Source organism: Archocentrus centrarchus, chromosome 17 (genome assembly GCF_007364275.1).
Source record: "Archocentrus centrarchus isolate MPI-CPG fArcCen1 chromosome 17, fArcCen1, whole genome shotgun sequence".
NCBI lineage: Eukaryota > Metazoa > Chordata > Actinopteri > Cichliformes > Cichlidae > Archocentrus > Archocentrus centrarchus.
In genome coordinates, this window is record NC_044362.1 from 2240341 (window position 1) to 2263829 (window position 23489).

Sequence of the window (23489 nt, forward strand, 5' to 3'; positions counted from 1 at the left end):
AACCATTTATTGTCAATATTTATCAAAATAAATATAAAACACACACACACACACACACAGCTGCAGCCATCCCAAAACCTAAGCTGTCATTGACACAGTACTTCCAAATACGCTGGCAGATGTGTGAAATGACACACGGATTCACGTCTCTAATGAAAATTGCCATTTTTTGTTCAACCAATTCAGGATGAAAACATTAACTTTAAAGTTGCTGAGCCAAGTTGAAGCTGGAGGCGAGCTGTAGCTGACCTGAGACTGGATCCGCACCACAAAGAAACAAGGATCCAGGGAATATTTCTGCCATACTGTTTTATTTATTTTTTTCCAACATCAACAAAAAAAGTGTTTCTTCCTGTTCTGTCAGTGGACATCCCAAAAGTATGTTTTTCAAAGAAAAGCTCTCTGTGCATTTGTTGGTGTTTAAAAGCTGGTTCAGCAGACAGAAACAGAGACAGGAAGGAGACAGCAGCAGGTTTGTGTGTCTGTGAGGACGCTGAGATTACCTGCTGCTGCTGTGGGGATATTTCCTTTGGGTACCAACTGGGCATCATTTAAACCCCACAGCCTGCCTGAGTGTTGCTGCTGACCATGTTCATCCTGTTGTGACCTCAGTGCACATCCTCTGATGGCTGCTAATATTTTCAGTTCAACTCAATTTTACTCATATAGTGCCAAATTACACCAGTCGCCTCAAGGTGCTTCAGCGTTATCCTGCTCCATGTCACAGAGCTCCACCATCTCAGGCTGGTTTCTTGAACATCACAGTGAGTTCACTGCAGTCAGACGGCCTCTGCAGTCACAGATCTCAGGCCAGCAGAGCACAAGGTGTACCTAATTAAATGGGCCCTGAGTCTAATTTCTACATAAAATCCTGTAAAATATTGAAATGTTTGGGCTGCATAAACACAAGTGGGAACGTTTGAAAATGCTTTGCTCCTATTAGAATAAATGTGATCTGATGAACACCAGCGACTTTCTGACATTATCAGTTTAACATTAACACACAGAGAGAATCAGCCAGTCCCTCAGAGTTCAGCTCTTTATTGAACAGTTGGTCCTAACCTGCCCATTAATGCCACTTTGGTTCAGATCACAGGAAATTCATAAAGCTGGGGTCTAGGTCCAGGCACCTCTTCATCTCTCAGGACTCTTCATCACTAGAAATGTGATCATTTCGAGACTGCTTTGGCTGCTGCACAGCTGTTAGAGAGGATGACCTCCATCTCTTTAAAGTGCTGAACATCCGGGCCAGCAGGGGGCAGCAGTGAAACGCTCAGGGGCCACCGAATGTCTTCCTGCATTTGTGAGGACCGTCATTGATGTAACACACTTCCAGGCCCCAGAACCGGGACCCGGTTCTGATCTGAACCCAAAGAGTGACCTCTGAGCCTCCCGCAGGTGAGGCCCGCAGTGCAGGTGTCCTCACTTCAGCGCTGTGAGGGGGGCCCGGGGCCCTAATAGGGTCCACTGTGTTGATTTCAGAATAAAACAGAAAACGCTTTTTTTTTTTTTTTTTTTTTTTGGCAAGAATACTGAACTTTATTAGGACTAATAGCAGAACCACCCCCTCACCCCACCTGTGACAGGTGCAGGTTCAGGTGATGACCTCACTGATCGCTCATCACACAGCTCGGCTCTCTCTCAGTCTCCGGGGACTCGGGAGCTCGGACCCGGCAGGCGGGCTGCTTTCAGCGGGCGGGGTGTCACTTGGATGCGGTAGGCTGTCTGCGGGATGCGGGTTCCTCTGCCGCCCCTGAGCCCCTGATGAGCACTGCGTCAGGCCGGGGAGGGAGCCCCGAGCTGCCGACCGACCCTATGACTTCCTCCCGAAGCCAAGAGCATCCGACCAGCCGCTCTCCTCCGCGTCTCCCCGGCTGTATCTATGCCGGCGGCTGGCCGGCGGTCCCCGGTCCCCAGTCATCTGCCTCCCCGCCGGTTCAGCATCTGGACTCGGACCAGGTGGACGTCAACAGGGCAGGTTAGGAGGAGGACGCAGCCGCAGTTCGGTTTGAGTGAAAACGGTCTAAATGTAAAATAGTGTGATAAGTGTGCGTGTGCAGCGGTTTCAGCGGCTCTGGCTGCTGTTTTAGCCGCTGTCTCTGGTTTCATCCTCCGCCTTTGTCCTCATGTTTTCCCCCGGAGTTCCTCCCCCTGCGGCGCTGGGCGGAGTTTCATACCGGACTAGACGCTCCTTTTGTCGGATTCGTTTCGACCTGACTCCCCGGGGTTTACGGCTGAAAAAAACATACTTCCAAAGTCCCGAAAGCAGCCAAACGAGCACGGTCGTGTGCAGTAAGAACCCGGGTTTCTGTCCGAACCAGCAGGTAAGCGGCAGGTTTTGATTTTAAATACATTTTTTGGGCTTTTCTGCTCGTTTGTCCCCGAGTCGCCACAACATTCATGGCGGCTTTGCAGTGAAGGCTTGTGGGGCAGCTGCAGCCCGTCCCGCCCGCTCGGCGCCCAAAATCGGCAAAACTCCCGTTTAGCCGCTGAAATATTCCGCAATTCTGGCGATTTGGACCGTTTTGGAGCCCCTACACTGCAGACAAACGCTCGGATGTCGACGGATTTTTATTATATTTAATCCGTTTCTCCGAATAATACCGTTAAAACGCTCCACGTGTCGAGCCGCGACTCTTTCGGACTCTCCGCTCGGATCTTTAATCCGTTGTTTTCCGTTTAATTCCCCGGTTCACTCCGACACGTTTCACCGGGAAACCTTCACGGTCGGTTCGGTGGTTCGTGCCAGCGGAAGCTAATGCTGACTCCTGCCGGAGGACGGACGCCATTACCGGGGCAGCTGGAGCCTGGCGGCCCGGTCGCATTCCCGGGGCCACAGCCCATCTGCACCGGGCCCGTCCGGACCCAGAACCCGGAAACTGTCTGCAGAATGTCACCGGCTGCAGCAGGATCAGTTAGACTCCGGATCCCAGGGCCGTGACCGGGACCCGGGGGCGGTCCAGCTGCTCTCTGCCGCCCTCCGTGTTTAATCCTGGGAGCAAAGCTTGAGTTTAGGAGGAGGAGATCGTTGCAGATCGATTAGTCGATCATCAATAACTGTCAATCACCCAGGCACTGAGGCAAATACAGGGATTTCCACTGTTTCCGGTTACTTCCAGTCATGTGATATACTGGTGTACTGATGTCACGTGTTTTCATGCACACTGAGTTTCATCTAATGATCAGGCAGGTGGACAGGTGAGATAAACCTTAATGTAATGACATTAAAACAGTAATTAGGGCTGCAGACACCTGGTCAGCTGCTGCAGGTGAAAAAGCCCTGAGTTCTAATTGGCTGTTCCTGTTCCCACTAGGTGGCGCTGTGACTGTGAGTCAGTGATATCCTGTAGCTGTCTGGATGCTGATCAAACCTGTGACTGGATGAGTTAGAATAACTTCTCATGCTGTGGAGAATGATGGAAATTCTCCACAGTGCCATGGACATAAACGCGAAAGCACGCTGCAGTCTTCAGATTAATTTGACCCGACCTGAAGGTGACCCATATTTGGGGCGCTTTTTTATGCCTGTCCCAAATTTCCTTCATGGAGCCCAAAGTATGTGTCGGGGCTACATCATTGAAATTTTCTAGGAGGTGCTATGGAGATTCTCTGCAGGCATCATGTTGAGGACCTGTAAAACCTGTAACTTCCTCCCTGCACGTGCAGAATTGGCATTTTGAGCATGCTCAGTCCTCACATGTATTTCTGTAAGTGACAAAAAAACCCAACAAGAACAGAAGCCTTCGCAAAGTTCATGCTCAAGTTCACGCTCAGTGTGACCCTCTTGAGGCGTGAGGTGATTTGGCAGTGTGAGCATGAACGTCTAAAAGTGACAGACTAGAGTTTGGTGGCAGCAGCCTGTGAGCCTGCTGTTAGCCTCTATAAATAAACCCTGTAAAATGCAGGAACAGGTGAAGTCAGGCTGACCTTCAGCAGGCCGTGGTGACCCGTACAGTGGGACAGCAGATATCAGGTGATATATTCTGCAGTGACTCAGGGTCCACTTACTTTTCCAGAGACTGTAGCTGTGTGACATATGAGGGATCCACCTCAGAGAGCAGAACGTTCCACTCTGAAGGAGGTGGAACCCAGCTGAAAGGTGCAGAAACACCAAACTGTGGTGTCCCTGTGTGACACTCAGTAAACGGGAAGCTGACCTACGGAGAGCCAAATGTACCAAAATTCTCTGCAGATCAGCAGGGGGTGCTGTTAAATCCATAAATCCAACATCTCCAGTTTTTCTTTGTGAAGCTGATTTAAAACACCAGAACTCTGTTAACGCTTGCTGATTGGTCAGTTAAGGATTTAGGACCGGATGTCCTCCCTCGACAGCACCGTTTCCAGCCGATACCTCCAGCAGGCATTAGGAGTGTGTGGCAGAAGCAGCTGGTTGTGGTGGTTGAAGGTGATTGTGTGAAGAGGCTGCTGATGCCTCAGACAGCAAAGAGGCTGGGAGTGCTGTGACATCCCTGATACTCTCAGAAAGGTGATTTACTCCGATCGAAGCCTGTAAACATCTAAAAATGGAGCTGTGCCTAACGTCTCGAGGCTGTGCATCAAAAACGTGAAGAAAACTTCCAGAAGAAAAATGTTTATCCTGGAAAATTTGTTGAGTAGCTCCACGCATTCGGGATGAGCTCCAGAGCGCCCCCTGTGGAACAGAAAGTGCACATTAGATCAGATGTTCTCCTCTTTGGACTCAGTGCTGCCGTGCACGGGCAGAAACAGGAACTACATGAGGCAAGCTGAGCTCAGTCACTGATGTGTTAACAGGAAATGTATGCGTGTTTCTGCAGCTGCATTTCCGGTCCACCAGAGCAAACCTGTATGAACTTTGTGTTTCAGAGGGAGGGGCGGAGCTTTCTCCGTCAGTCGCTGCAGGATGAACGGCAGCAGCAGCGTCTCCATGGCTCAAAGCGCCAGGGTCAAAACGGAACCAGGTAACCTGCTGTTAACACCTGTCAGACTCACCTGCTGGTGTTCAGATACTCCTCCAGACCAGGACCTGGTTTCTGTTAGTTCGAGCTATCCTCCGTGATCTGTTAGTACCTGTAGGCCTGCGTAAAGCCGCGTCCACACAGGAAGCGGTTAGTGACGTGGTGACCTCAGGAAGATGATGATATTTGGTGACTTCAAGTGAAATAACCCCTGGGGCTTCAAAGTGGGCAGGTCACTTTTCTCAAATTCCCAGTGAGAATTCACATACATGGAGGGCGGAGGGGGTTGGGAGCGGGGGGGGGCAGAGGGTTACCTAGGCAACCAGAGCCTGAAAGGTCTCCTAGAGACCAGCCATCAGCTGCTGTCACTTCCTGTGTGGACGCCCCTGACGGCCAGTACGGCAGCACAGACCGCAGCGCTAAAGGTACGTTTTATAAAAACTGCTAAATGTAATGAAAACTGTGACCATAAGGTGGCAGTGTTTACCTGAAAGGTTTCTTGTCGTTGTGCATCTTTACAGCGTTCTGTTCATCTGCATGTTTGTCTTCAGAGACGATGATGTTAGTTTCTGATAAACTGCAGTCTGGTAGCAGCGTGGCCTTAACATGTTCACTGCTAGTTCATCACCTTCAGCTTAAACACGCTGTTGTAAAATGTACCTGGAGATATTTACTTGTGAAGTTCAGCGATGGTCGCTGGTTCCAAGATGCCTTGACCCCTTTCAAGCCTCTGACTGCTGTCTCCCTGCTCAGATGACTGGAGTAAGGAGGACTGTCTGACTCTGCTGGAAAGGATTCGCAGCCTGCTGCCGGACGGAGATGCCATGAAGTACAAAACCACAGAGTCGCACTTCGACTGGGAGAAAGTTTGTTTTGGCAGCTTCACCGGAGAGATGTGCCGCCAGAAGTGGCAGAAAGTTTCATCTGAGGTACGACGGATTTTATAATGTTTAAAAATCAGTTGAACATCAGTTCCTAAAGGTGAAAGATCACAGAGGCTGTTTATTAGCTGTTTAACCTTCATACCTCTGGATCCGCAAAGTCCATCTCACTTGTTCATTAAAACCTTTTCAAATTAAGGTGTGTTTATTTGGTTCAGCTTTTCAAAGTAAAAGTTTTTGTCTGTGCTTCAGGTCAGGAAGTATCGAACAATGACAGAGCTCATCGTGGATGCCATCGAGTTTGTGAAAAACCCGTACAAAGGCAAGAAACTGAAGGTGAGGTCTCCTGGGACCAGGCCCTGCTGTTACACATGGTGTTCTAGACAGACTGATGACCTTTGACCTCTCTCATGCTTAGACTCACCCAGATTTCCCGAAGAAGCCTCTGACACCGTACTTTCGCTTCTTCATGGAGAAACGAGCCAAATATGCCAAAATCCACCCAGAGATGAGCAATCTGGACCTGACCAAGATCCTGTCCAAGAAGTATAAGGAGCTTCCTGACAAGAAGAAGGTGTGGTCCAGAAGTGGGACTGGGGACCAACAGAGTCCGAACCACCTAAGCTGACTGTGTTTGTTTTATTCCAGTCTGAAAACATGCCAACATGTTTGTTTGTCCTCCTGCAGCAAAAGTACATCATGGAGTTCCAGCGTGAGAAAGAAGAGTTCGAGAAGAACATGGCTCGATTCAAGTGAGTTCAACCCTCCCATCCCATCTGCCTGACAGCTCAGCATCTCTTAGTCAGCTTCCCGTTAGCCTTAGCAGTGTAGGGTGTGGTGTTAGGCCTGGCTTCTGCATCAGGTCTTATGTACATAACTGGAAATCCCCTCTGAACCCTATGCCATAATCACAATTCTCATGCGCTGCATCGACCCAACGTGTAGTTCCGTTCTTGAGAGATGCGACTCAGGTTACGCCGTAGGTTAGTGCGTAGGGTTCAAATGGGGTTTCTGGTTATATACATAGGTCCCGAAAAGACCTGACGCAGAAGTCTAAATCAGGCCTTAGTGTGCAGCATGGCTAATATCAGCTGACCCGCAGGGAGGAGCATCCCGAGCTGATTGAGGAGAGGAAGAAGTCGGACCTGCCAGAGAAACCCAAGACCCCTCAACAGCTGTGGTACAACCACGAGAAGAAGACTTACATGAAGCTGCACCCTGAGGTACACACTAAATAAACGCAAAGTACACTCACGCATGTCTGTGTTTGACATCAGAGTTGGATAATAATGTAGTTTCAAAGCGTCTGTCGTCAGTCTAGCAAGCGCCATCTGGCCGGTCCTCTGGCCCCATGTTAGCGCTGCATTGTTTATTAATCAAAACAAAAACCAATCCGCAGGGTTGGCCAATCACTGAAAACCAATATATCCGTCCAATCGGACAACCCTGTTCCACTCCCAGCCTCATAGACCCGGTTTGACCTCGAGGTCTGTCCCATCGTCAGGACTGGACTAAATGTCCTCACAGGTCAGGAGGTCTTCACGAGTGTGTGTCTGTTTCAGGTGAGTCAGAAGGAGCTGAAGGAGGCTCTGAGGAGACAGTGGTCCCAGCTGTCCGACAAGCGGAGACTCAAGTGGATCAGCAAGGCGCTGGAGCTCCAGAAAGATTACGAGGTACCAGAGTGATGAAACCGAAGCACAGAAGTGCTACAAAGTCTGAGAACAGTTTGAATTTCAGTCCTTCTGCGACATCATCACATTTTCACACGAGTCCTGAAAGCAGAACTTTAGGAAAACTAATCTATGGCCACTGATCCAACACCAAGTCCAGCGTTTTCCTTGGATTTCATTAGTTTTTAACTACTTTTAGGACTTGTATGAAATCTGATGATGTTCTCGGCAGAAATGCTTCAGAGGCTTCACTGAAAGGAGTACCACCATCACACCTGCACTCTGTGTTACAGGACAGCATGAGGGCGTACCTCGAAGCTCATCCAGACGTGAACTCGGACGATCACGTTCGTTCCGTCCTGACCAAAGCTGAGAGACAGCTGAAGGACAAGTTTGACGGACGGCCGACCAAACCTCCACCGTGAGTCTCCATCAGCACTCACAGCATGCTAACAGCCGGTTATTCTAACTGATGAAACATCCTGATCCCCGTTCAGCTGGGGCATAGATCAGCTGTTACACTAAAACCACCACTGACCCCCCCCCCCCCCCCCCCCCCCCCGACAGCAAAGAGGTCACTTCCTGAAGAAGTTAATTTGCACCCAGTTTTCCTAATTATAAGGAAGCTTTGACAAAATAAATATTTAAGAGGAAGTTTTAGGGGTTTTATTAGTTTTACAAATGATTCATATTACACATCAAAGATAAAAAATTATATTCTAATAAACTAATAAACACCTGAAGAAGAAGAACATCATGAAAAATTTCAGAATGAATTCTGAATAACAGTTTTAAATAAAGATGGCATAAAAACCGAGTGAGCTGAGCTTAAACAAATAAAATATTTAACCTGACACATTTGACCATTTCATAAAAAAAATATGAGCTCATTCTGAATTTGATGGCAGCAACACATCTGTAAAAAGTTGGGACAGAACAACAAAAGGCTGGAAAAGTCAGCGGTGCTGAAGAGAAACAGCTGGAATGTTTGGCAGCCAATCAGGTTCATTGGCAGCAGGTTAGTGACATGATTGACTATAAAAGAGCATCTTAGAAAGTCTGTTTCTCAGAAGTGGTCAAAAGATTCAGAGAATCTGGAGAAATCTCTGTGAGCAGGGACGAGGCTGGAAACCCGTGATCCTCAGGCAGCACTGCAGTAAAAACAGGCCTGATCCTGTCCTGGGAATCACTGCATGGGCTCGGGAACACTTCCAGAAATGACTGAGCACAGCTCAGCGTGCCATCCACACATGCAGGTTAAAGAAGAAGCTATCTGTGAACATGATCCAGTAACAGCGCCACCTTCTCTGAGCCAGAGCTCATTAAAAATGGACTGAGGCAAAGTGGAAACTGTTCTGAGGTCAGACGGATCCAAACTGGACGCCGCGTCCTCCGAACTAAAGGGCAGATGGACCATTCAGCTGTTATCAGTGATCAGTTCAAAGGTTGCATCTCTGATGGTAAGGGGGGTGCATCGGTGACTATGGACCTGACAGCTGGCACATCTGGAAAGGCTCCATCAGTGCTGAATATCCAGGCTTCAGAGCAACATGCACTCGCATCCAGACGCTGTCTCCTTCAGGGAAGACCTTCATATGTCAGCAGGATGAAGCTAAACCTCATACTGCATCTATTCCAGCAGCAGAGATGGACCCAGGACTGCTGAGCAGCTAGAATCCTCTATCACAGAGGTCCCCAACCCCTGGGCCACAGACCGTTACTGGGCCGTGGGTCATTTGGTACCGGGCCGCACTCAAAGAATAAATTATTTACATTATTTCCGTTTTTTTCATTATCTAAGTATGAACAACATTTTATTTTGAAAAATGGGCGGATTCTTTCCATGACATCCATGACTCACTCTTGAAGCGTGTCAAGACGCTTGCCTTGGTCATGTGATATGTTACCGCTAAAATTAAACCCACAAGCTTCACTAGTTCCCGTGCCTGTCTAACGAACTAGGTTTGTTGACCTACATAACGGTCTTATAAAGTGCTTTGAGTGCTCAGCTAGAGTAGAAAAGCACCATATAAGAACTGGACCGTTTACCATTTATATTTAGCAACACCGGGGATAGCAGTGAGGCGGACCCAGCTGACACTCTCCGGTGCACGACACAGCAGCTCTGCAGTCACTCTCCATGTCAAATCAAAGCTTCCTGTTACTGACAGTGTATTGGTGTGTGCCGGCCGATACTCGGCCAACCCACAAGCTAGCAAAAATGAGTTGTAGAGAAACAAGCTCAGGGCTCACGACGACACTGCTGATAAAGTTGCACACAGTGGATTCACGTTTATTATTATATTTTTAAAATATCTCAGTTTTGATTATGGATGTATCATTCATTTTGTTGTATTTATCCGCCATACCTTAAAGGCCGGTCCGTGGAAATATTGTCTGACATTAAATTAATCCGTGGCTCAAAAAAGGTTGGGGACCGCTGGTCTATCAGACAAGAATGGGACAACATTCTTGTCCCAAAGTCCAACAGCTGCCCTCCTCATTTCCCAGATGTTTATGGAATGCTGTTAAAGCAGAGGGGATGCTGCACGGCGGGAAACGCGGACCTGAAACAGCTTTTAGAGACGTGTTGCTGCCATCAAATTCAGAATGAGCTCATATTTCTATTAAAATGCTGCATTTCCTCAGTTTACACATTTGTTTTCTGTGTTCAGCTGTGAGTGAAATCTCGGTTTATGAGATTTGCAGATCATTACACAGCAGTCCCAACTTTTTGGAATTTTTATCGTAATTTAAGTTTTGAAGGGGTTGAAATGGCGCCCCCGGTGGTTCTAGTGTTAAAGCAGAGATTAAAGGGCTCACAAACAGGACGCTGAAACACTTCCAAACAGACAGTTATCAGGATGATAAGCTGGTGATTCCCGTCCTGCAGCAGGTAGTGTCAGCATGGAAAGATTAAGAAGACGAGAAGAAGTTTAAACATGAGTGTTGCTCAGAAAGTCTGAATGATGGAAGGAGTTTGGCTAACATTTGAAATTCTAAGCAACAGTATGAAGAAGCTAAATTTGCAGCTACGCTCCTGTGAAGTCCACCCTCACTGCTTCCACAGGAATGAAATTAAGAGGGAAGGCAGCAGCCAGGTGCTGCTGATCACATGTATTGATTCACTGATCATCAGCAGTGTGGACCCCTCTGTAAAAGCACTTTGCTGGTCCGCAGCATTCAGGTGTGTTGACATGATGCTGAGGAGGAAACAGCAGCAGTGACCTGAGAGAAGCAAAAGCTCCCCGTCAGTGTGGGAAGGGCTCGAAGGCCATTTCCAACCATCTGAAGTCCTGAAGGAAGATATTTCACAAGTAGAAAACATTTGAGACGTCTCAGCAAATTCACCTCAAGGTCAGAGCGTGCAGAAAAACCCAGAGCTCCCTCTCAAACTAAAGGTCATGACAGCGCAGTTAGAAACAGGCTGAGCAGGTGTGGCTGCAGCAGAAAGCCTCTGCTCTCTAACATGGCAGCACTGCTCAGGTTTGCAAAGCTGAACAAACCTGCAACAAATGAGACCGGAGGGGAGATGTTTGTCTGTAACATACAGCAGCACAGGACCATGAAGTCCTCCACAGTGATGTGAGAGACTCATAAAGTCACACAGGAAACATCACTGCAGCTCACTGCTGCTGAAGCAGGTCTTACAGTCCTCTGGATCAGCGGGTGGACTCAGTTTTTCCAGGACTGCAGACAAAGAGCTGAAACTGATTTTCTTTTTTTCTAACAGTGAAGTTAAATCAGCACTTTAAGGCAGAATTGATGCGCTCAGTCTGGATCTAATGATTTTGGTTTCCAGCTCTGACATTAAGTGACTGTTTCTGCAAACATGACGGATGCTCACTGAGCCGCAGCTCAGCGTTTAACTGAAGGAAGCCACCTGAACGTGAGGAGAAGCAGCTGAGGTTTGGTTAGTTTGTGGTGTTTTCGCAGTAACAGGTACTCGCTGTATTGCAGTGGTTTGTGGTATTTTCGCAGTAACGGGTACTCACTGTACTGCGCCGAGCTGATGGTGAACATGAAGGATGTCCCGAGCACGGAGCGCATGGTGCTCTGCAGCAAACAGTGGAAAATGATGACGCAGAAGGAGAAGGACATGTTCCAGAAACGCTGCGAGCAGGTCAGTGGCACGCCTCCAGCATCGCTCTGCCCTCTGCCCTCTGACCCCTCTTTAACCCCACCTCTGTCTCCACAGAAAAAGAAGCAGTATGACATCGACCTGCAGCGCTTCCTGGAGGTAAGATTTCAGAATGCCCAAACGTTCATATTTCGTTAAAGGAACCCAGACATGTGATGGAGAAACGTCCTCCGATGGGAAGCTCATCCAGACGGCTTTCGGTGTGCAGCCATCCTTTTCAGGAGTGCAGGCAGCACTCTGATGTCATTGCCTATCATGGCACTGCACTGTTAGTTTGCTGGGATCTGGTCACCCTACTCAGTAGCTGCGTCCGTGTTTCATCCTGTCTGTGGACCAGTGAGCCACTCTCAGATCCTGCTGGTTAAACTGGGCTCTAAGCCTGAAGGTGCAGGATGGAAACAGGAAGTAATATCAGCTTCTCTTTTTTTTTTTTTTTTTTTGTTTCAGAGTCTTCCAGATGAGGAACGAGACAGAGTCATGACTGAGGAAAAAATGGGTGGGGCCAAACTGGGTGTGGGTGTGGCCTCCAGCCCCCACAGAGCCAAGTCTCCATCCGTCAAGGTGCGCCCAGTTCTTCTTCTTCTAATGCCTCATTATTGGTCAGTTTTGGTGCTAGTTTATTGTTTTTACCCAGGAGCGGTGTCGGGAGGTGGAGTCTGAGCCATGGGTCCCTGCCGGACCGCCAAAAGAAAGACGGGATGGGAAGAAGACAGCAGCGGCGAAGCTTCCAGAGACACCGAAGACGGCGGCAGAGATGTGGCAGCACAGTGTGATTGGAGACTATCTGGCTAAATACAGAGTAAGTAAACATCACCCAGCTAAATGTTCTTTGTACATCAGTGTCACTGAGTGTCATGTGACTCGACACACAGAGCGACCGCAGGAAGGCCCAGACAGCGATGGAGGCTGCGTGGAATTCGATGGAAAAGAAGGAGAAGATTCCTTGGATCAAGAAGGCGGCAGAGGACCAGAAACGTTACGAGGTTCGATTCTGACAGTGTGACATCATTTTCATGATTACTGTCTGTGCGCCACCACCAAACAGGCGGTGCAGCTTCTCAGCTTTAATGCAGGCAGTTCAGCCAACATTACAGCTGCTTTTACACAGCCACATGATTCCTGTTTGGTTATGGCTCCTCCCTCTTTGCTTTGGGATCCTCCCCCTGTTCCTGATGCTTCCCTCAGTTTTGCCCCTCCACTCATTTCTGGCTCCTCACCTCCTGCTGTGTGTTCTCTGGTTTCTGAGATGCACTGACTGTGAGTGTCCTGCAGAGGGAGCTGTTGGAGATGAGGACTCCAGCGGCAGGTCAGAGGAAGCCCAAGTTTGACGGCGAGCCGAAGAAGCCTCCAGTGTGAGTCCATAAACCCGATTCAAAAAGCCTTTATTTGAAACGTTCATGGTCAGGTCGACTCACTTTGAGCTGCTGCTGTTTCTGTCCAATAGGAGCGGGTACCAGATGTTCTCCCAGGAGCTGCTGACCAATGGCGAGCTGAACCACTTCAGCCTGAAGGAGCGGATGGTGGAGATCGGGAAACGCTGGCAGAAGCTGAGCCAGAGTCAGAAGGACAAGTACAAGAAGCTGGTGGAGGAGCAGCAGGTGGAGTACAAGGCCGAGCTGGAGGCCTGGGTCAAGGTGAGCTGCTGCTCCTCCCACAACCTGAGGCCGAAGGCGCGATGAGTCCACCTCCGCTGTTTCCTGTTTGGCTAAAATATTAATGAAATATCCTCAAAACATCTGAAGAACATTTAAATCTGCCCAAACTGTGTCGCAGAGCTTCTGCTGCGTCGTCCCCTGCTGCTCATTTAATGTGTGTCTGTTCTTCCTCCTCAGTCTCTGTCTCCTCAGGACCGAGCTGTCTACAAGGAGGTCTCCTCCTCGGTGAGTCCCTCTGCCCACCCTGCTGGTCTGTGCATCACCTGGATGTAGGCGTGAACCTTTGCTTGTTTGTTTGTTTGTTTAGAAACGTCGCAGCACCACCAAAGTTCGCAGCAGCCCCGGAGCGAAAGTCCGCGTCACTGCGAAAGCGAAGGCAGGAAGTTCAAGAGCTGCGACACCAGGAGTGGCAGTAAGCAAGAGGGCGATGGCGTACCGAGCCAAGGTAACACACAACAAGAACAACACAGGAAACAATTCACAACATCAACAAACAACCACACAACAACAACACACAGGTCCTCTGTAAATGAGGTTTGGTGGGTCTGGACAGCCAGCTGCTTGGCTCCGCCCCCTGCTGGCTGGTCAGAGGTGCAGCCTGTCAGGCTGCATGTTGTAAACGCCGTCTGTCTGTCTTCCAGCAGGACATGTCTGACTCGGATGAGGAGGAGGAGAAGAGTGAGTCATCAGACTCTGATGAAGATGATGAGACATCAGGAAGCACGGACAGCGATGACGACGAGGTGATTCTCCCCCCAGAATACTATGACGACCTCATGTCCGCATTTATGCTTGTGTAGCTGGATTGTGTGTGTTAATTACCTTGTGGTCGTGTGCTGGTGTTTCATATGCGGTGCCGGCTGGGACTTTTTTTGGTTGTGATGTGATTTTCACGGCTGTGAATTAGGTTGGGCTCTAAGGCTGAACTTGCTGCTTTGTATCGGTTCACAGATAAAAGGATAAAAGTGCGTACTTGTCGTCTTGCTCTAATCGCTGTCTGTGTTTCCCTCTGTGCTGCACACAGATGCTGCAGTAGTTTGGTTTGGACCGTAAAATGTGTTCACAGCACAAGACAGGGGAGCGTGTTCTCCCACGTTGGTGCTCTTCGGCTTCCGTGTCCAGACGAGGACCCGCCCACGCTCATATGTAAATGAGCGGTTCACAGAAACGCGGGCCCATTCTTCTAGTAATGATCATGTGGGTGGGTCCTTTTTCCATCTGTCTGCCCCTCAAAGAGGGAGGGGCAGACAGATGTAACCCTTAAATAATCTTCCTGTTTTTAACCACTTCCTGTTGTTTCTGCAGAACGATGATGATGAAGATGAGGATGATGAAGACCAGACCTCCTCTGAGGAATCCAGTGACTCAGACACAGACTAGCTCCACCCCCTCCTCCTCATTGGAGAGGACAGGCTGTGCAGGCCACGCCTCCTCACAGACCAATCATCCTGGCAGACCAATGAGAAGTTATGTGGCGCTGGCCCCTCCCACCTCCCCTCTGAAGAGGGCGGAGCCTTTTGTTACCTGTGTTTTTGTTTTTTATTGAGTGTTTGTTGGTTTTTATCAGCCAGAGCCGAGCAAGGGTGGGGCAGGCTCTGAGGTGTCCTTCTGACAAAGTGGTGAAGGCGGGGCTAGAGTGCAGAGTTTGTACAGTTTGCCAGGTGGGGGCGGAGCCTCTGAGCTTTGGTTCAGGGTTCAGCTGCCCACCTGAGAAAATGATTAATAAATGCACTTTTTTCTCATTTATGGTGTTGTTTCATCATGACTCCAAACACTGACATCACACACCTGCTTTCTTCCTGATGCCCACCAGGGGTCACCCTTAGTCTTACTGCACACCAGTGAAATGATCTTTGACCCTGTCAGTCAGCAAGGACACAGGAAACAGTTTGCTTTCATCTCAGATTTAATAGATTTATAGAATATAAACAAACATCCGTCTGTCCGTCACCTCGTACACAAATAAATAATCTGACCTTTGACCCCAACACTAAGCACCACCTCCTTCAGACCTTTGGCACACTACAGTTCCCATCAGCCCCTGGTCTATGACTCCCCCCACCCGTTCCCCCCCACACACACATCTGCATTGCCGTTACCATGGTCACCACACCTTATAAAAGGTCTGCCCTCCTCCATCCCAAGGAAAAAAAGTGAGATCGTCCACATGGCGACCAATCAGATCACAGAACTCCCTGTGTGAGGTGCTGATGGTCACGTGATATTGGATCCTCCCAGGTGAGAGACACCTTTGTTAGAGACTGCACCTTAAAGGCTCCGACACATGAACAGAGTCTGAATGCCTGCAGGGCTCAATCGATTTATAGAAAGTGCTCAGAAAACGGCAGCAAAGCCTGATGGGGTTCTGAGTTGAGCTGCACGTTAACACGAGACGTACCACCGCATCCGCCGGCTTCTTACAGCTGACCAATAATTTGGTTTGTAATCGATCAGACCCTCCCGATGGTGTTTACATTGATTAATTGGCCTGTTTATTGATAAGGAATCAGTTCTTAAACGCTATGAAAAATGGACAGAGTTTGGTTGGAGCTTGTTATTGTGCAGCTCTTCTCCCCGTTCTGACGGACAGGACGTCACCAAGTAACCGCCAACCTCTGACCCCAGGCAGGTCTCACACACATACACTCACACACACGCACACACACATGGGGCGTCATAGTGGGACGTCCAGCAGCTTCTTGTGCAGGTACTGCTTCACTTCCTCGATGCCATTCAGCTTCTCCAGCTCATGGTATGGCAGCTGAGGGGGTACAGGAGACAGAATCAGGTGATGGGAGGAGCTTACTGAGCAGGGATTAAATCCAATCAAACGCAAAATCGCTCTAAAGCCACCAGACTCCATCCACAGAAACAGCGATTTTACCTCACAGGAAGCTGGAAGTTTCTGCTCTCTCTGTTTGTCCTTCGGAGTTATAACTCCTCAGTTCTGCGCCACACCGACCTGGTAAATCACCCAATCACAGAACATCTCAAACTAACTGACCAATTGAAGTGGCAGCCCACAGCAGGGTCACCTGTTCTGTCAGGTAAAATTCCTCCTGCCGTGGATGAAGTCTGGTGGAGAAAAAATGCTTCAATTCCCATCTCGTGGCAGATAGACCTAAAAATAACACCCGATCTAGTTTTTGTTCTTACATCAGCTGGTGGCGGCAGCATGGCCGCCCTTTCAATCTCTGTAAACTCTCCTTCATTCCACTCATCTACTCATCATGGGATTGAACTTAAATCTATACGGAAAACCTAATATAATTAAGACGAACATCCTTCCTAGATGGCTCTCTGTTTTTCAGCTTTTAAATCATTGGATCAGATTATCTCCTTGTTTCTGTGGGATGGGAGGACCCCCCAGTTTGAGATTATCTCAGTTACAAGAACTTCGATCAGATGGGGGCATTGCCCAACTGTCTTCTGTATTATCATAAGCTGATTTATTGGCTTCATTCTCCTCATTTACTGTGGTGTAGTACTTCAGTCTCTCTCTTTATCGTCACCTGATGCCTTTTAATCCCACAGTGCCGTCCACCCTCCAGATTTTGTCCCAGTTTAGGCACCACTGCCAGTTTTTGCGACCTTCCACTGGGATGCCACGATAACATAATCACTCATGACCATCTCTCACTATTGCCTCCTACCTTCTGAGGCACAGTGAAGGCATTAAAGTTATTAGAGATCTCTATAGAGGGTGTATTTGCAAATTTTTGACTTTAATGTGCCTGCTTCCCACTCATTTCTTTCTTTTCAGGTTGGACATTTTGCCCCTTGTCTCTTTTCCCGTTTTGTCTGCTTCCTACTGAACAGCCATGGGAGGGTCTGCTGGCCTTTAGACAATCAAAAATTGATTATACCCATAATATACGACACATTGAAGGCCCTGGATACTAGAATAAAACGGCCTGGGAGCAGGAGCTGGGAGTCGGGCCGACAGCTCAGATAAAGCTGTCCTGTGCTAGGCTGCAACCCGTACAGTTTAAAGTACTAAACAGCCCATTTCTCAAAAAGTCTTGACTGTCAAAAATGTATTCCCTGATCAGTGACAGAAGCCTCCACCTGCTGTCTGAGCCAGAAATTCCAGCTGCAAACTGCACATTTTGAACTGATTACTTCATAATTCTGTCCATGGCTTTGGGGACCCAGTTAAATATGGATGCTCACACTGGGGTTCCCTGCAGATCACCTCTCTGCAATACAAAATTATTTATTATCTATTTTATTATGCTGACCTGGATGCAGAATTTTTATGTTTGATAAACCACAGTCTGCCTAGTCGCCATTTACTGCATCTTCCCCCATCTCTCCTGCTTTCCTGTCTCTCTCCACTGCAAAACACTATCAAATAAAGCCGCGAAAGGCCAAATAATAATTTAAAAACAGGGAGTTTGTGTAGGTAACATGGCGCCAACAGAACTCATCCATATGTGAGACTATCGATGAGCATTTAGTCCGTAACACGCTCTAATCAGCAGGTCTGGTCTGAGACCTGGTTCAGTTCTAGACTCACCTGCAGGATGACGTATCCCAGCAGCCTCAGGTGGCGGTCTCTCATAGCGCGGGAGCCCACTAGAACATCGGAGTTGTGACAGTAGTGCCACTTGTCATTGACGGACATGATGACCCTGCAGAGAACACACAGCATTAGAGATTGGGCTGCAGTCCCGATTCTGCTGATGCAGAGACCCAGAGCTCAACTGACCTCCGGATCTGCCTCTGGTCCTGGGGCAGGCTGTCGGGGTCCGGCTGCTCAGGGGGGTGGAGCGGTGGCGGTGACGGGGGCCCTCTGTCAGTGCCCTCGGCATATGTCACTCCTTTGTAGAATCCGGCAAGCTCACAGTCTGGCCTCTGGACTCCAGGCGCCCCTGCGCCGCCTTCATCTTCCAGGATTTTCCCAATGGAAAACTGGAAGAGGGAGTCTGGGGCAGCGGCTGCCGCTGGCCCCTGAGGACCAGGAGGGGCCAAGCCGTCCGAGGGGGGGCTGCTGAGTGTGGAGCTGTCCTGACTCTCTAGCGAGTGCTCTTTGGCTAGGCTCGAGTAGTACTCTGCCGGAGGGACGTAGTATGGCCCGTAATCCAGTGGACCGCCATTAGTCCCCACCCGGAGGTGTCCTGGGTGGCCTGCGGCGCCCGGTGTGCTGCGAATGTGGTGAGGCAGGAAGGACCGGGACTCCACAGCCCCGGCCATCCCCTCACCCACTTGACACACCGGCTCAGCACCCTCCTCCAGCGCCACAAATGGAGAAAACTTCTGGAAGTCTGAGGTCACTGCGCCAACCACCGCATCGGCCGGCTTGGACACCACAGCGACACAGGACGGAGGAAGGATGCTCAAAGAGAGGCCAGCGCCAGTCCGGATGGGAAGGACCCGCCCAGAACTGTCCATCCACAACAGGAAGTCTGCAGACAGAGGAGTAACCAGATTACAGGAAAAAGCAGGACCGGTGTGTCACATTGTTCTGTTAATGTAAACAGCCAACGTAACATCAGCACACAGTGCTGCTGCCTTCTGTGCATGATTACACAGCAGAGAGAGGAGCGGTAGGATTCCAAATTTCCAGGTGAGATTCTTTGTGTCCAGGTGCATCTTACCTGTGTAATATCCTGGGGCGAGAACTTCATCCTGTTTGTAGTTCTGTTCTCCAACCAACTGTCGCAGAGCCTCAGCCACCAAACCTTTATAACTGACAGGAAACAGACCAATCAGAACCAAAGAGAACTCAGGCTGCCTGATCAGAACATGCTGATTTTAATGACTCTGGTGGGTTCTGCGGCCAACATCGAGTAGAACTGTTGGTGCTTTTCAGTTCTAATAAACATGAGGTAACCCGGCCTCAGCCCAGTGAGGTTAGACAGGAAACAGTCACATGGAAACCGTGGGATCAAACTTTATTTACAGCGAAGTCCACAACAGGCGCACTAACCTGAGGTACCTGCTGCATCAAACTGAGGCCACACTTCATTAAAAGGTTCACAGATGTCCTGGATTCATGTCAATGAGGTGTGCGAGATTACCTGTACTTGCGGTTGACCTCGTCAGCTGTGAGGGCGTGGTCAAACATCAGCACCTTGTGTGCGTCTTGCAGTCGTGGCCCCGTGTAGTCACGGTACTCCAACTCGACGGCAGCGTCCAGCAGGGAGAGGTACCTCCTTACAATCAGCGCGTATGGACTGTCTGTGAGGGAGAGCTCCGTTAGACTGGTCACACTGGTTAAACTGGTCACACTGGTGCTGCTGCTTAAAGAATACAGCAGGATTAATGATCAATACTGGGTGGTAAACTGGTCCCATGTGAATGTTTTACAGGTCACAGTGAAGTCACTGTAACCTTGAAGGCTGTACTGGTTGCAGTGAGAAGTTTTAATGCTCATGGTGGGAGGTTGTACTACTTGCAGCGGCGAGTTTTAATGGGTGCAGCAGACAGTTTTATGGTTGTGGGTCAAATAGTTTCATATTTCTGGTAATTCTTGGTCCTTACTGGTGACATTGCTGATGAAGGCTGACGAGAAAACTCGATGGAGCACCAGTCCAGGGAAATGCCCGAGCTGGAACAGAGACATGAGGATGTTGACAGTGGCGAGCGGCGAGCTAAGCGCCTTCAGCTCCACCACCTCCTCCAGCCGGGAGAAAAACTGCTGCTCATTGGACGGACGGTAACTCATCCGGCTGAACGGGAACACTAGCTTCTGGATCACCTGAGAACAAAGACAAACATACCTGCAGAGTCCTGTGCACAGCTGTAAAGACCATGTGATCACTAGACCAGCCCTCACCTTACTGTCCAAGTACTCCGCCTTCTTCACCAGGAAGTCAGCGATGGTGTCGAGCAGTCGAGTCTCTCTCAGCCGATGACGGGCAATATATTTAGCGATCAGCGCCATTGTGTATGGAGTGATGCTGTCCACTTTTTTTGGTAACTCATCTATTGGAGAGAAACAGGTCACATGGTTTCACTGAACACCTGAAGTGACTCAGCAGAGGTGGAATCATCTCAACATCATGAAAACCTGAGATGACGATTACTGCGTGTTTGATGGCGAGAGTTTAAAGATGAAGGCCAACCCACCTGCCAGGCTGCTGATGAACCTCTCCTGTCTGTTCTGGTAGAACAGGTGAGAGCTGAAGATCAGTTCCAGACTCTTGTTGCTCGCCTCACGAGCACACGCCGCGAGCATCTCGTCCAGCAGCGCCATCTCTTGATCTCGAACCCCACTCACACTCGCCAAGGTGTGTTTGACCAGACGTAAGATCTTCCTGAAACAGACAAATGCTTGGAGTGAACTACTAAAAAAATAAAAAATAATGCTGCTGTCATCATAAATCTCAGTGTGAGCAGTAGAACAAACAAACCAGGAAACGTTTGTTCCTAACCTGTTGGCGAGCAGCTGTTCGGGGTTAGGGGTGCTACTACTAGCAGCAGTGGCTGCAGCACCCCCTGCAGCAGCTTCCTGCGGCTGCATGGAGCGCCATTTGAGTCTGTAGTATGAGAGCAGTAGGAAGAGCGTCTGCGGGTGGCGCTCTCGCTCCAGGTTCTTCTCCAGGCCAGCCAGGCAGGCCTCGGTGAGTGGGTGCTGGCTGCCCGGGTGGAGCTTCATGCTGGAGCTGAACACCATGGACACGTCCTTCTGGTTGAACTGGCTCAGCCTGGACTGAGACTCCGCCTCCAGCACCTGGACTACCTGAGAGTCACTCGGCAGACCTGTGTGGAGGTCAGATAAAGGTGAGTGACGCTACAGTCGGTAAAGGTGAGTGTGCCTCTTAACATCACGCAGCAACTCACCGAGTGCGGCCACGGCATACAGACAGTTAACGATGCTGAAGTTGTCGAACTTGGCGCAATCGCTGACGATGGCGTTGCAGAGCGTCTGGAAGTCCTGATGCTCAAGGATCTGTCGCCCATCCCCCTCCGCCCCGCCACCTCCGGAGGCCTCGCCGTCAGTCTCGTCCCCGACGGTGCGAGCAGGGGGCGTGGCCTGCAGCAGCTGTCCGATCTTCTGCAGGGCGACAGGGTAGTGGTTGTGGGAGATTTTGGCAGGGTTTTGGGTGACCCAGCGCAGCACCTCGTCAGGCCGCCGTGAGCGCTCGATCAGCCGCTTCATGGTGAAGAACGTGTCGTAACTCATCTTCTCGTGGATGAAGTTCCACGTCTTCTTCTTGCTGGTGGCGGCCCCTGATGGAGTTCCGCCTCCATATGCGTGGAAAGTGGCGTGGTGCTGGTAGTGGGGTGGCAACGGGGGCGGGGCCAGGTGGTGGGGTTGCGGGTGGGGGTTGTAGTGGTGGTGGAAGTGTGCTCCTCGGTGGGCGTCAGGGCGGCCCTGGTACAGTGGGTAGGTGGGGGGAGGCGGGGCTGGGTGAGGATGGTGGGGGAGGTGGGGGTGAGGTGCCTCAAGCACAGCCAGACCAGGCCTTCGACCCTGTTTGACCCCGCCCCCTCCGCCTCCCCCGCCTCCTCCTCCCCCCGGGGTGCTGTAGAGGCGGGTGGCGTACATGGCAACAGACTGAGCAGTGGGGCGGGGGGGGCAGGGAGGGAGGCGGCGAGCTCGGCTCAGGAGGCGCCACACAGTGGACAAACACAGCATAGTCCAACAGCCAGACCGCCTGGAGGCAACAGCACAGCGCTCCTGTGGAGACACACCACACACGGTCAGGTACAGGTGAGCAGGGACACCACAGAGACACTTGAGGAGTGGGCGGTACAAATCCTGACAGTGTGATCTTTATTATGGTTTTGTTGCAATTCAAACTGATGAAGACTCTGCCCCCATCAGTGAGCGTGCACACACACACACACACACACACACACACACACACACACACACACACACACACACACACACACACACACACACTTCAGGTGATACTGGTGAATCTGTTGTCATGGAGACCTGATGCTGCATGGGCCTGAATTATGCTTTTGCATCAGATCTTTGTGGGGCCCACGTATGTAACCAGAAACCCCTTCCAAAGCCTACGCTGCAACCTATGCCACAACCCAGGGGTGGCTGATATTTTTAAGAAATATCAATATATTTTCATATGCGATATGAGATGAGACAATATCATTTATATCAATATAGTCTGTGTCGCGCTACATTCACACTTGTAGATCCACCAGTTCACCTTTCTATTCTCCCAGTTTGTCTCTGCACAACTTCGCACTGCCTGTGTTGCCAACTTAGTGACTTTGTCACTAGATTTAGCGGCTTTTCAGACCCTGCTGGAGACTTTTTCCCCAAAAGCATTTAACAACAAATTTAGTGACTTCTTCCGGTGAGGTTGACAACTTTTGGAAACCTGAAATTCTCCGCTTTCGCCGTGTTTTGTGTACATACAGATTACATACTGCGTCTGTTCATGGGATTTTGGCATCGTCAGGACCCTCATGAGTACCTGGCTGCTGGCAAGAAGGCGCCGCTATACCGCAACTCTATAGCAGAAGTTGGTTTGTACCATAAATCACATGACCTTAATAGAGAAAGTGGGTCTTTTTCGTGTGATTGCAGACGCTGCATTGAGCAGGTGGGCCCGTTACTGTGATACGTCAGCACATATGTCTATGGAGTTACTGAGCTGGCTAGAATCCTGCTGACTGAAGGATGGAATTTTGTTCTTTCGGTCTGTCACAGTACTGGATGTACAGGAGTACACACAGGAGGAAGCACTTTCCAGTGAAGTAGACTTCAGCAGACTGGCTTTTTAAAGAATAAGTCAGACTTTTGCTATTTTTGCTCTGTATCTTTTCTATTTGCATTTTAATAGCACAGCTGTGAGTCTTTTTATAGAGGAAAAAGGCATTAATTTATTTGAGAAGCATTATTATTTAAATATGCCAATAGTTGATTTTTGAGCAATTTCTCATGTATATCTACAGCTGAATGTTAATAAAAATGTCTGTGGGACATTTGGGACATGTAGTTTGGGACTTTTTTTTATACCTTTTGGGAAAAATAAATAGAGATGTATATCACCATTCAGCTATAAAATATTGAGATATTACTTTTGGTCCATGTTGCTCAGCCCTACCACAACCTACACTGTAATCACACTCGCTGTGGGCTGCAGCAACCTGACCTGTGGTTCCATTTCTCGAGAGGTGCAGGTCAGGTTGCAGTGTAGGCTGCGGCGTAGGGCTCTTACATACAGTACATACATGGACCCAAAGACCCAGTGCAGAAGCATAATTCAGGCCTTACTGCA

At 49.5% G+C, this 23489-nt stretch overlaps 2 protein-coding genes across 5 annotated transcripts; one reads left to right on the top strand and one right to left on the bottom strand.

Annotated features, from left to right (window-relative positions):
* The first annotated feature begins 1641 nt into the window (after positions 1 to 1641).
* On the top strand, positions 1642 to 14993 carry ubtfl (upstream binding transcription factor, like). 4 transcript variants are annotated; one of them, XM_030751015.1, is made up of 21 exons: positions 1642 to 2324; positions 3315 to 4740; positions 4846 to 4940; positions 5691 to 5866; positions 6071 to 6154; positions 6237 to 6392; positions 6506 to 6570; positions 6921 to 7041; positions 7381 to 7491; positions 7782 to 7909; positions 11470 to 11611; positions 11687 to 11728; positions 12077 to 12190; positions 12264 to 12428; positions 12502 to 12612; positions 12902 to 12981; positions 13074 to 13263; positions 13462 to 13509; positions 13592 to 13729; positions 13929 to 14027; positions 14590 to 14993. In XM_030751015.1, exons 2-21 carry the CDS (start codon positions 4682 to 4684, stop codon positions 14662 to 14664), a joined length of 2199 nt encoding a protein of 732 aa, XP_030606875.1. In that variant the 5' UTR covers positions 1642 to 2324; positions 3315 to 4681; the 3' UTR covers positions 14665 to 14993. The 4 variants fall into 4 exon arrangements, with proteins under 4 accessions (XP_030606875.1, XP_030606876.1, XP_030606874.1 ...); XM_030751014.1 differs by having other exon boundaries at positions 1837 to 2324; positions 13926 to 14027; positions 14590 to 14978; XM_030751016.1 differs by lacking the exon at positions 3315 to 4740 and having other exon boundaries at positions 1836 to 2324; positions 13926 to 14027; positions 14590 to 14664.
* A 351-nt stretch (positions 14994 to 15344) lies between these two features.
* fastk (Fas-activated serine/threonine kinase) lies at positions 15345 to 21694 on the bottom strand (the record flags this gene model as incomplete). Its single annotated transcript, XM_030751509.1, has 10 exons — positions 15345 to 16045; positions 17804 to 17918; positions 17996 to 18692; positions 18885 to 18976; positions 19308 to 19467; positions 19771 to 19987; positions 20066 to 20214; positions 20359 to 20546; positions 20664 to 20991; positions 21073 to 21694. Coding segments are annotated over 10 exons (2655 nt in total), but the record flags the coding sequence as incomplete, so codon positions are not given.
* Between the last annotated feature and the right edge of the window lie 1795 nt (positions 21695 to 23489).